This window comes from Danio rerio, chromosome 6 (genome assembly GCF_052040795.2).
Source record: "Danio rerio strain M-AB ecotype USA chromosome 6, GRCz13ab, whole genome shotgun sequence".
Taxonomy (NCBI): Eukaryota; Metazoa; Chordata; class Actinopteri; order Cypriniformes; family Danionidae; genus Danio; species Danio rerio.
In genome coordinates this window covers 2,650,001-2,662,500 of record NC_141026.1, presented here as the reverse complement: position 1 = coordinate 2,662,500, position 12,500 = coordinate 2,650,001, and the positions used below count along the sequence as shown (strand labels likewise).

The 12,500-nt window shown below is 37.0% G+C and overlaps 3 protein-coding genes across 4 annotated transcripts in view; 2 read left to right on the top strand and 1 right to left on the bottom strand.

The window, feature by feature from the left end:
• The window catches only part of vstm2lb (V-set and transmembrane domain containing 2 like b), a 9,050-nt gene extending 761 nt beyond the window's left edge, over positions 1 to 8,289 (top strand). The window contains exons 2-4 of one of the 2 annotated variants that reach the window (XM_087255251.1): positions 4,780 to 4,941; positions 5,371 to 5,414; positions 6,403 to 8,289. In XM_087255251.1, coding sequence (XP_087111377.1) covers positions 4,780 to 4,941; positions 5,371 to 5,414; positions 6,403 to 6,660 — 464 coding nt within the window. In that variant the 3' untranslated portion in view covers positions 6,661 to 8,289. Of the gene's footprint in view, positions 1 to 4,779; positions 4,942 to 5,369; positions 5,415 to 6,402 lie in introns of both variants that reach the window. The other variant, NM_200496.2, reaches the window with a different exon arrangement.
• plxna1b (plexin A1b) overlaps positions 1 to 12,500 on the top strand; it is a 744,633-nt gene that overhangs the window by 53,116 nt on the left and 679,017 nt on the right. The window lies entirely within an intron of this gene.
• The window catches only part of tgm2b (transglutaminase 2b), a 29,951-nt gene continuing 28,703 nt past the window's right edge, over positions 11,253 to 12,500 (bottom strand). The window contains exons 12-13 of the mRNA NM_212656.2: positions 12,203 to 12,339; positions 11,253 to 11,782 (exon numbers count right to left, since the gene is read on the bottom strand). Coding sequence (NP_997821.2) covers positions 11,632 to 11,782; positions 12,203 to 12,339 — 288 coding nt within the window. The 3' untranslated portion in view covers positions 11,253 to 11,631. The remainder of the gene's footprint in view (positions 11,783 to 12,202; positions 12,340 to 12,500) is intronic.

Below are 12,500 nucleotides of genomic sequence, written 5' to 3'. Positions count from 1 at the left end.
CAACACAATTCTTGAGATTTCATTGGGACAACTTAATTTTTTTATGTTCAGTCCTCAAAAATGTGTTAAAATTGTTAAGTTAACTTAATCGATGTGTTGGGACAACATGAATAAAATGTGTGGAACCCTGCATTTTCTACAGTGTGTGATGCTGGTGATCTGTGGAGGTTTGTTTGGAGGTAAAAGATGCACATTCATTCTATATTAAATGAGACATTGTGAACTCGTTGCATAAATGAAACAAATACAGAATATTAGAGTTACAGGAGGACTGTGTGAGTAAAGTAGGCTATACACAAAGTAATATATTTTGTTAACTTGATTAATGTATGCATGTTTTAGTATTGACTTTAGTACTTAGTTTTGTTTTAAGTATAATTTTTAATATCAGGAACAAACACTAAAATGGATATTAGGCAGCAGTATTTGATGAAGGGTTGACTGTGATTGTTTTTGGCATGGTTTTGAATGATTGTTTTTCTTATAAAACTCAGGGTGAGGCCATAAGTGGTTTTAAAATTAAAATTATGTAGTTTATTAAATGTTTTATGGTCAAATAGGGTTCAGGATTGTATGTATTTTGCGTTTTTCTGTTTCAGAAATTGTTTTGTCATCGTTTAATTGGTCATTTTAGGGCTGGATTGTATATTCAGTTTGATTTTAATTCTCAATTTCTTTTTTCCGTTAGTTACATTTCTGATTTAATTTCTCAATTCTTGAAATTATTAAGTGCATGTAGGTTTAATACAAATGCTATTAAAATTTAGGTGAATTTTTTTTTTATCAAAAAGCTAATTAATGAAAATAAACTGAGCCCCAGACCTTTAACCACACACCTTTATTAAACTCCCCATTCATGCAAGGAGTAGTCAGAATATAGAATATCCAATTTTCCAAATTTTGGATTTTTGGATTTTAATAATTAAATGCAAAATTACACTGTATAGTCTTCATTGTATAAACAATTAAACACAATCTTTATTAAAGTGGCAAACTCTATAATTTTTTAAATAATCAATGTTGCCACCCGTTTAATTCTGTATATATACATTCATTTTCTTGTCGGCTCAGTCCCTTTATTAATCTGGGGTCGCCACAGCGGAATAACCCGCCAACTTATCCAGCAAGTTTTTACGCAGCGGATGCCCTTCCAGCCACAACCCATCTCTGGGAAAGATCCACACACACATTCACACACGCACTCATACACTACGGACAATTTAGCCTACCCAATTCACCTGTACCGCATGTCTTTGGACTGTGGGGGAAACCGGAGTACCCGGAGGAAACCCACGTGAACGCAGGGAGAACATGCAAACTCCACACAGAAACGCCAACTGAGCCGAGGATCGAACCAGCAACCTTCTTGCTGTGTGGCGAATGTGCTACCCACTGCGCCACTGCATCGCCTATATATATATATGTGTGTGTGCACAAAATAAAAACTCTTTAAATTCATATTATGCTCTGTTTACTTTGTGGCGTTCATTCAAGTCAGGGGTGTCCAAACTTGGTCCTGAAGAGCTGGTGTTCTGCATAGTTCCAACCCCAATTAAACACACATGAACCAGCTAATCTCTTTCTTAGTATACTAGAAACTTCCAGGGAGGTGTGTTGCAGGAAGTTGGAGCTAAACTATGCAGGACCTGAGACAAATAGTGTTCATAGTACGTTTACTGGGGTCCGTTCTTCGTACCTCACTTAAATGATCTAAGATTATTTGGCTGATCCCGGATCTGTTAATCTTGATAACTGATCTCTCGCTAATTTTATTCTTCAAACAAGTTCGCGAATCAGATTAGAATGTCTGGATGAACTGATCTGAGATCGCTGCGTGTGTTGTGAAGGACAGGGGTCCGTTCTTCGTACCTCGCTTAAATGATCTAAGATGATTTGGCAGATCCTGGATCTTTTAATCTTGATAACTGATCTCTCGCTAATTTGGTTCTTCAAACAAGTTCGCGAATCAGATTAGAATGTCTGGATGAACTGATCTGAGATCGCTGCGTGTGTTGTTAAGGACAGATCTATCGATCCTCGAAATCATGATCAGCAATGCAACGATTGGCTGACGGCACAGCAGCGTAATGACATCATCTGATTAATATTCAATTATCCATGTGAGCAAAATTACATCAAATTAGCAGTAAACGGCTTGTTAAATATGACACGCAGTAACTTCACATTTGTTGTGAGCTGCAGGCTTTACACTTTCATTTGTCAAGACAAGAGTATTCATCATGTATTTCAATGCAAATCAATGTATTTAGTTCTACATTTAGAAAAGATTTTCTTTATTATAGTACAGTTTTTTAATCGGTGTAAAGAATAACTGGTTGTTTCCAAAAGCATTTTGATATTGGTAAAGGCGTCTGCAACTTTTTTGAAGCATCAAATCACCGGCATATTAACTGTCAAAACATGTTTATGACTGCATAAATGTATTATTGCTTTTAAAAAAAGTGATACATATTGTGCATTTCTATTATACACAATTTGTACTAAAGCGATCTAAAAAGTTCATATCAATAAGTTTTCTCTTTGCACCACCAGGTGGCAGTCTTTGTACTTTCATTTCGAGGGTGCAGATTGCATACGTTATATTAATATGTAAAACTTTATTTATTTTATTAATGACTATAACTTTAAATATATAGTTAAAAACTACTATTTTGTAGTGTATAAGTGTATATAACTTTTACTGTAAGAAAATATCAGAACTCGGTACATACTTTCTGTATTATCTTTGCTTGAACTGAGCCGATCTAATCCTGTTTATATGAATTGAACCTGCTCCCGATCAGGTTTGACCTAGCAGATCTGTTGCCATGACAACAACTCTCGGATCAGCTTTGAAGAACGAAACGATCCTGGATCGTGTCAAATCGTCAATATCCAAATCCAGCTAACTGAGTAATCCACGTACGAAGAACGGACCCCAGATCTATCGATCCTCGAAATCATGATCAGCAATGCAACGATTGGCTGACGGCACAGCAGCGTAATGACATCATCTGATTAATATTCAATTATCCATGTGAGCAAAATTACATCAAATTAGCAGTAAACCGTTTGTTAAATATGACACGCAATAACCTTCCACATTTGTTGTGAGCTGCAGGCTTTACACTTTCATGTGTCAAGAGTATTTATCATGTATTTCAATGCAAATCAATGTATTTAGTTCTACATTTAGAGAATATTTTCTTTAATATAGTAGCCGGTTTTTAATCGGTGTAAAGAATAACTGGTTGTTTACAAAAGCGTTTCCATATTGGTAAAGGCGTCTGCAACTTTTTTGTGAAGCATCAAATCACCGGAATATTACCAATCAAAACATGTTTATGACTGCTGAAATGTATTATTGCTTTAAAAAAGTCACATATTGTGCATTTCTATTATACACAATTTGTACTAAAGCGATCTAAAAAGTTCATATCAATAAGTTTTCTCTTTGCACCACCAGGTGGCAGTCTTTGTACTTTCATTTCGAGGGTGCAGATTGCATACGTGTTATTAATATGTATAACTTAATTTATTTTATTAATGACTATAACTTTGTATATATATATATATATATATAGTTAAAAATATGTACTATTTTCCCAAATGTATATAACTACTACTGTAAGAAAATATCAGAATTCGGTGTATACTTTCTGTATTATCTTTACTTGAACTAAGCCGATCTAATCCTGTTTATATGAATTGAACCTGCTCCCAATCAGGTTTGAGCTAGCAGAACTGTTGCTATGACAACAACTCTCGGATCAGTTTTGAAGAACGAAACGATCCTGGATCGTGTCAAATCGTCAATATCCAAATCCAGCTAACTGAGTAATCCACGTACGAAGAACGGACCCCTGGAGTCTTGCTTCTAATTTATTATTCTGCATTTATATTCACAAGAATGAGTGATCAATAATCCCAGTGTCAAGATATGCCGTGATTACAACTTCTTAAACACTTTATAAACACCTATAGAGAGATGGTGCTGTATAGACAGGTGACCTTATGAACATTTTCGGTATGATGGAAGAAAATCCAGCAATCAGAAAGTGTGAGCTGATAGAGTGTGTGTCAGACAATAACACTGCAGTGTTATAGACTCTGGATAATTACCTTTTACTCTGAGCGAATGGTGACTGTGCATATTAATGACCAGAGGAGAAACAAAGAAAACAGATGCTCACGGTGTACATTCTCATTACAGAAACAAAGCAGAAATCGGGGAGTAATTACCGGCGTGCAGAGGGAAAAGATCTTCATACTGTATGCCTTCCAGAGTCTCAATATGAAGATCAGATCATGTTGAGGCATTTCTTGAATATATTTAATTTCCTCTAACTCACAGGTGTCAAACTCAGTTCCAAAAGGGCCGCAGCCCTGCACAGTTTTGTTCCAACCCTAATTAAACACACCTGATCAAACTAATTGAGTCCTTCAGGCTTGTTTGAAACCTACAGGTAAGTGTGTTAGAGCAGGGTTGGAACTAAACTGTGCAGGGCTTCGGCCCTGCAGGAATTGAGTTTCACACCCCTGCTCTAACTTATTAATAATAATAATTCCAGTTCGTATTTTGTAATGTCAATATTAATATGAAAATGGTGTACTTAAATGTGTGTATATGATCTCATGCTGACTTTATTGTGTGTGTGTGTGTGTGTGTGTGTGTGTGTGTGTGTGTGTGTGTGTGTGTGTGTGTGTGTGTGTGTGTGTGTGTGTGTGTGTGTGTGTGTGTGTGTGTGTGTGTGTGTGTGTGTGTGTGTGTGTTTGCAGCTCTGTTTACGGAGGTTCCCGCTGATGTGTTTTCTCGAGCCGGAGAAGATGTGGAGATGAGCTGCTCCTTCAGAGGATCCAGTTCCTCGTCCGTCTCACTGGAGATCCAGTGGTGGTACAGCAGACAATGGGCGGAGCCATTGCCGTGGGCAACCAATCAGGAAAGACACACTTTCGCATAATCATTTGTTCTTTACCTTATGCAAATTGTTTGGTGCAGTTTTACCAGAAAAGGTTTTCGCATTTTTAATAAAAAAAATAATTACATTTTAAAATATTGTTTATATATTTATTTATTTTTAAATGAAAAGTACCAAAGAAGAATTATTTTTTTATTTTAATGAAGAACAAGTAAAAAAAACCTAAATTAAGATTTATGCTGCAATGGAAAAGTAGTGTGTTAGAATGTAAAAAATCAAGTTTAGTGTGAAGTTGTTGTTTTTTGCCACAAAAAACATTGGATGCTAACATGGCAATAAAATAAGTATTTTTTTTACAGTATTTGTTCAGGCTACTGGATATTTGGTATGCATGTATTTAGCTGTAGTATAAATTAGTTTGTGGTTTTAAATGCTGTTTTGTGTCTACAGGTGGTTTCACAGGAAAATGCATCAAAGGGGGCGACTAAAATCAGTGTGAGTTTTCCCTTCTCTCTTGCTGTGTCTCTCTCTTTATATATATATATATATATATATATACACATACACACACACACACACACACACACTCACTCATGCATACAGTATGTATGTGTTTGAATATGCACTTAACATTTACGTTCTCTCTTCTGCCTGTTAATAAATAAAGAATACTTGACTGTTTAAATACTGATCTGTTTAATTGTTTAAAAATTATTAAAAAAATAATTTTGATACAAATTATTTTATAAATATAAAAAAAAATTATTTTGTTTTTTAATAATTCAACGGACTGAAGTCAACTACTCTGCTTTATACTTTTTTTCTTTACAGCCACTGTTCAGATGTTGTATTTTATTAATTTGTCAGGTTTATGTCCTTAAACTGCTCCTGTGAAGCACTAGTTTCTTACATCTCATCTAAAGCCTTCTGTTGTGTTTTGATGTGATTTTTGACTGTTGTAGCTGTGAAACTTCTCCAATCGTTCAGCGTAGTAATATGGAGCTGTAATGTGCTCAAAACCGGCCGGAACTACTTTAGCTGTGTGTTTATCTGAACCTTATAAAGTAGCTCCTCCTCTTTTTAAAAGAATCAGCCAATGGACTTTTGTTTTATCACGGCTCTGCCAATGAGAATAATTGAGTTAGAGTGCATCAAATGAAAAGCAAAGAAAAAGCGTCTTGAAGGGGGCGGGGCATGTCAAACACTAGAGAGCATTTGATGAGAAACCGAAGAATGAGGTGAAGTCAAAAAAAAAAGTGAGACTGCAATGGATGTTTATATTTTCTAAGCTCTGATTTTGTCATTGTAGCACACTAGCTGTTCTAAAAAGTAACATACTGATATGAACATTTACAAAAACAATCAAAAATCATAGAATCACCCTCCATTTCTGAGGGATTATCTTAAAAAAAATGTTAGTCAGCCAATCAGAATGAAGCATTCAACAGCCCTGTGATATTATATTTCATATGGATGTTTTAAGGTGGTGAAGGTGGTTGGCAGCAACATCTCACACAAGCTTCGTCTGTCCAATGTCAAGCCATCAGACGAGGGAACATACGAGTGTCGGGTCATTGACTTCAGTGAAAACCGAGTCCAGCGGCATCAAGTCCAGGCGTACCTGCAGATCCAGCGGACAGAAGAGGAGACCTCAGAAAACCAGCAGAAGAAAGAAAAGCAGATCCTTCATCATCATCATCCTCATCATCTGTATGAGGAGAACAAAACCAGAACACAATAATTAGATGCGAATTGCAATGTCGCATAAAACATTTGCAGATAAAGCAGCGTTTCCATCCAATGAGAAACAGAAGAGAACAAAATCATCACTTCCTGATGAACTGCCGGCAAATATCAGACAGAAAAATGTACCTTGCAATAGGAGAAGCCACTGGGGGCCTTTTATCTTGTCTAATACTTAACTTAAGATGATGAAGATGATGAAAAGAAATGATCCAGCTGTCTGTAGATTTAAAGAATTGTTCCTCCTCTTTATAACAATGAACCTGTGCTGTGAATGTTTGACGTAATCTGAACTGAAACATGAAGAGAGGGCAGGACATGGAGTAGCTCCTCCCCTTTTGTAAAAATCAGCCAATAGCGTTTTGTTTTGATCACAGCTCTGCCAGTGAGAGTGGATGAGCTCAAGTGCATCAAATGAAAAGCAAACGAGAAGGGGGTGGGGCATGTCAGATACTAGAGAGCATTTGATTGGTCAAGATTTGTTGAGAAACTCAAGTATAAGCTGATGTAAAAAAATCCTCGATCCATTTATTGTAGGCAAATGGTGACTAATGGCAAGATTTGGATGTTTAAATCGGGTTTATATCTTCTAAATGGTAATTGTTTTGGAGCACACTAGCTTAGAGAGATCCTGAACTAACAATACTGATAGTAACATCTAAAAATCTTTATTTAAATTTTACAGGAACTTTTGTGTGGGTAAACATTAGTTTAAAAACAATAGAAAGAATAGTCTTAATTTTAGCAAATGTCGCCTTTAAAGGAGGGCAATAATGAAATAAAACAGCAGATATTAATTCAGGAGCTGATTTAAGCTATATATTAATATATTGATTAGAAATGAGGACAAAAAGGACTGAATGAACATGTATTTTACCTTTTACTGCTTTATTTGCATGCTTTTTGTATTAATCTGTTTTGCCAAAATATGTTGGTAAATGGGACAACATGGTGACTTGTGTGTGTGTGTGTGTGTGTGTGTGTGTGTGTGTGTGTGTGTGTGTGTGTGTGTGTGTGTGTGTGTGTGTGTGTGTGTGTGTGTGTGTGTGTGTGTGTGTGTGTGTGTGTGTGTGTGTGTGTGTGTGTGTGTGTGTGTGCGCGCGCGCGCGCGTGTGTGTAACGCATATTTTGAGAATTAAATTTCACCTAAACCTAGTTTGGGGCAATTTATTTGCCCTTTTTTGTGGTTGATGTTTTGTGAAGTTAAGATGAATGTGTGTTTTATTAAACTTTTAGACAGATCTCTGTCTGTTAATGGCTTTTCCATGACAGTCCAGTGGTTGTAGTGATGTTGAACTGATTTTAATGATGAATCTTCTGTATATCTGTTTAGTTCTGCTTTATTGTTCTCTCTGTTTTACCCATAAACATAACAACTACAGTCATATAAACAAATGAACCAATACTGTCGTTTTCTACAACTATTGCTTTATACAATACACCACATTTACAGTAGTAAACACGGGGCATTCATTAACAAAGTGTTGAAAAATAATATATACAGTTTCATGCACTATAGTATGGCTCAAAATCACTATAGTCATTAGTACTTTTTCATGTGACTCAAGTCACTTTCTTAAACTTCTGTTGATATTTATTTAATAAGCCATAAACTCTTTAAAACATGTATCAGTGTCATGGTATGATATGTATGAACACTCATGAGTATTTTATGATTATTTTTAAAGTCTAAAATAATTTTTAAAGCTTGATGTATGTGTGTGTTGTGTGCAAGAATCTTTGTAAAAGTGTGTGATGCAACACTGCCCTCCTCTGGATAAACTTGCACTCTTGCATCCATAATTCCCAGCAGACAAGTTCCAGCAAGTGGTTCTATCTCGACGTGTTGTGTTCTGCTTTCATGACATCTTGTACATTTTATCTGACATAATTGTTGACAACTCGGGTACTAGATAATAAAACTTTTAGGTAATCTACATGTTTAGGTAGTTCAACTACAGTTACACTTTAAATAACTTATTGAAACTGTTCTGTATAACAATTTAAGAGAAGTTCAGTAATTGTATTTTTGTTATACAAACATATTTTGCAGAATAATTCAAATTTTCTAAAAAAAAAAAAAAAAAAAACTTATCAAATGAACATGCTTTTAAACTATGAATTGAGTTAGAAATTATTCAGTGACAATAGTTTATTGTACCACACACACACACACACACAATACTTACCCTACACTGTAACACTGAGTCTAGACTGAAGGTCGAACAGTGCACCTTTAGAAATAAACTCTGGAGATGACCAGCTAAAACCAGGTTTAAGTTAGACCTAGCTGGTTTGGCCGTGCTCTCAGCCTGGTGTGTGTGTTTTTTGTGAACTACCCCTTTCAGCTAATTTCTTTGACCAAGACCAACAGAAGTAATTCAATACTCTTCAAGCAGATGACATTGAAGAATAGCCTAATTCATCCCCACTACAAAAAAAAAAAAAATATGTTCAAAAGCTTTTTGACACCTTCAGGTATGAAAAAGTAAGATGTGAGTCAGCTGTCAGACTGCGGGATGAAATAAACCCTGTGGAATGTTTATCCAGTGAAAACCTGAGCTACACAAGAAGAAGAGGCTTTTAAAATTCAACATATCAAAAATAGAAGCACTCCTTTAACTCAAAACAATATCTCTGTTCATCATGAGAGACTTAATAACCCTTTACTGAACACTCTTTGGAGTTTCATTGTCTGCGGTTTGCATGTTTGATTAATCTGTAGCCTACATTAGGAAATGCAAGGACTATTGGGAGGGTTCATTTATTACTTTCTTTGAAAGAATGGCGAATGTGGCCAGAAAATGATGGCAAATATGTGGTGATTAGTCTGTAAATGTTTATGTGCTATAGCAACAGAGCTAGCGTTCAGGAAACGGCTTCCTGTTCGCCGCCCGGCTAACTTCCTGTGCTGGCAGACGAACTGTTAAATGTGTCGAGATAAACTTCATAACCTTTAGTGTTTGTGTAATTCTGGCCAACATTTTCTTTAGGTTCAACTTCAGCATGTACTAATCTGTACAACGCTATTGTAGTACTAGCGCCGGCCGTATGTTGATGCTGGTCTGGTGCTGGTCAGCATTAAAACATAACCTACCTTAACAGCATAAGCAGTTTTTTTCTCTCAGCAGGGATCTATAGCAATAAATTATGCATAATTAATTAAGGTTACACTTTATTTTGATGGTTCGTTTCTTAAATTTAAGTTATTGCAACTAATTCTCAGATTAAAAGTAGAAGGTTGCCCTAGTATACTGAAAAATCCAGCTTAAACCAGCCTAGGCTGGTTGGCTAGTTTTAGCTGGTCGGCCAGGCTGGTTTTAGAGGGGTACATTTTGGCCATTTACAGGCTGGTGTCCAGCCATTTCCAGCCTGGTCTTAGCTGGTCAGGCTGGGAGAAGACCAGCTAAAACCAGCTTGAGCAGCCTAGCCAGACTGGGAGCCCAGCCAAAACCAGCTATGTCCAGCTAAAACCAGGCAGGTCAAGCTGGTTTTTACTGGATTTAGCTGGTCATTTTTCAGCCTGACCAGCTAAGACCAGGCTAGATATGGCCAAAACCCCTCTAAAACCAGGCTGGTCGACCAGCTAAAACCAGCCAACCAACCTAGGCTGGTTTAAGCTGGATTTTTCATTAGGTTGGGGTTAAGGTTAAGTTGACATCTACTTGCAAAGTTTCTTATAGTCAGTTAAATGTCTGTTGAAGGACTGTAAATGTCAGTATCAACAGATATTAAGCAGTCTACTAATACTCACATCAAAATAAAGTGTCCTTAATTAAACCCAACCTGCAACACTTTAATGTTGACATCAGTGAATGCATAATTACATGCAACTAATCCACATTCTAACCCTAGTTATTGGCTATAAATATATGTAATGCATTACTCAGTTTTGAATAGTTACACTATAACAAAGTACAGGTTAACTTAACATGTAACCCTAACATGCATGCCTTTACACATGTCTCATGAGACGTTAAACCGAGGTCCTGACTCTCTGTGGTCGTTAAAAATCACAAGAGTAGGGGTTTAAGCCCGGCATCCTGCCCAAATTTGCCCACTGGCCTCTGTCTATCATGGCCTTCTAACTCTCCCCATAATACAATTGGCTTCATCACTCTGTCTCCTCTCCACCAATCAGCTGGTGTGTGGTGGGCGAACTGGCGCAAAATGGCTGCTGTCATGTCATCCAGGTGGATGCTGCGCACTGGTGGTAAGGAGATTTTTCTCTATGTGTAAAGTGCTTTGAGTGCCCAGAAAAGCGCTATATAAATGTAAAGAATTATTATTATTACTATAGATGTACATGTAGATAATTAATATTGCTACTTAATATCGGTTCGCTGTAATTAAGACACTAAAATAAAATGTGAGGAAAACATCAGGTCAAAACATAGGATTTAAAATGATAGGATAAAACGTAAAGACAAGCCTGTGTATATTTTACATACAGCTGCTGGTTAGTTAGAATTTTTCAGGTTTAAATTAAATAAAATATCAATCATTCAAACGTTATTCTAATGTAGTTGTCATACACTATGTAATGAATAATGTAGAGCAGTTCCTCATGAGATGAAAACACTCCATGAATGATTACAGCATCATTTTAATGTAAAAATTACAGATGAATATAAAATTTTTATATATATTTCAAGCAAAAACAACATGAGCATGCAGAATTTACTGTATATGGCCTAAAATCTCAGTCAGACTTCCATGCACAATTTAATTTGTTGCAAAAACAAATGTCCAAACACATCCAGGAATGTGTATATTTCAGAGTCCTAAAAAGATTTCTAGTCATTAATAGTTGTGTGTTGTGTGCTTGAAAACTCTTGTGTGTGTGCGGTGTGTCCCACTACAGAAGCGTGGAGTTTCACATTCTTACAAAAATACAGTATATGAAAGAGAAGGTAAATCTCTGTGAATAATGACAGGTATACAATGGAAGACTGATGGCTTGACGTGCTCATTTCCCGATGATGACGTTCCTGTATCCTCGAACGTGGCCCAGCTTGTCGCTGTTGAAGTCCACGAGGAGTTTGCGCAGGCCAGACTGAGTGGGAGTGAAGTAGATTTTGGCTTTGGCCTCCTGCCCCGGTTCAATGCTGGAATCCAGTCTGAGACGTATAAACATTCACAGTTAGAAATCAGGCAGATTAGATTCTTCTCATATTACCTGCCTGAATGCTGTTTATTTAAATGTAAACTAGAGAAGTGTGCAGAGAAGCATGCAGCAGAGCTGGACTGTGTTTAAATAACAGCTTTTTAAGGAAAAGAATGATCGAAATGGGTGGCATGGTGGCGCACTGTGGCCTCACAGCATGAACTTCGCTAGTTGGACCAGTTTGCATTTCTGTGTGGAGTTTGCATGTTCTCCTCATGTTGGCGTGGGTTTCCTCCGGGTGCTCCGGTTTCCCCCACAGGGTCATTTGTAGTATATGTATCCCAAAAACATAAACCCCTGAGTTCTGGGAGTGTGTTCTATATATCATCTCTCAGTCTCCGCGGTGTGTTTTCTCAGTCTTGTGAGCTCTTACGTGTGTGTGATGCTGTCTCCACCGGTCAGGTTTGCTCCCTCTATAGTGAAGCAGCAGCTCTGTAAGGCTTCAGGCAGTGGGTTCTGGATAGTGAGCTCCGCCGCCAGCTTACGGTTCTCCTTGGGTTCTCCCAGAATCTATAACCACACACACACAAAGGTTTGTTTTAGTGAATTGTGGGGACATTCCATAGGTTTCCATTGTTTTAAACTATGCAAACTGTATCTTCTATCGCTGTACCAAACACCAAACCCTACCCTTTACAGGAAACGGTTTTACTTTCTGAAAAAAAAAAAAA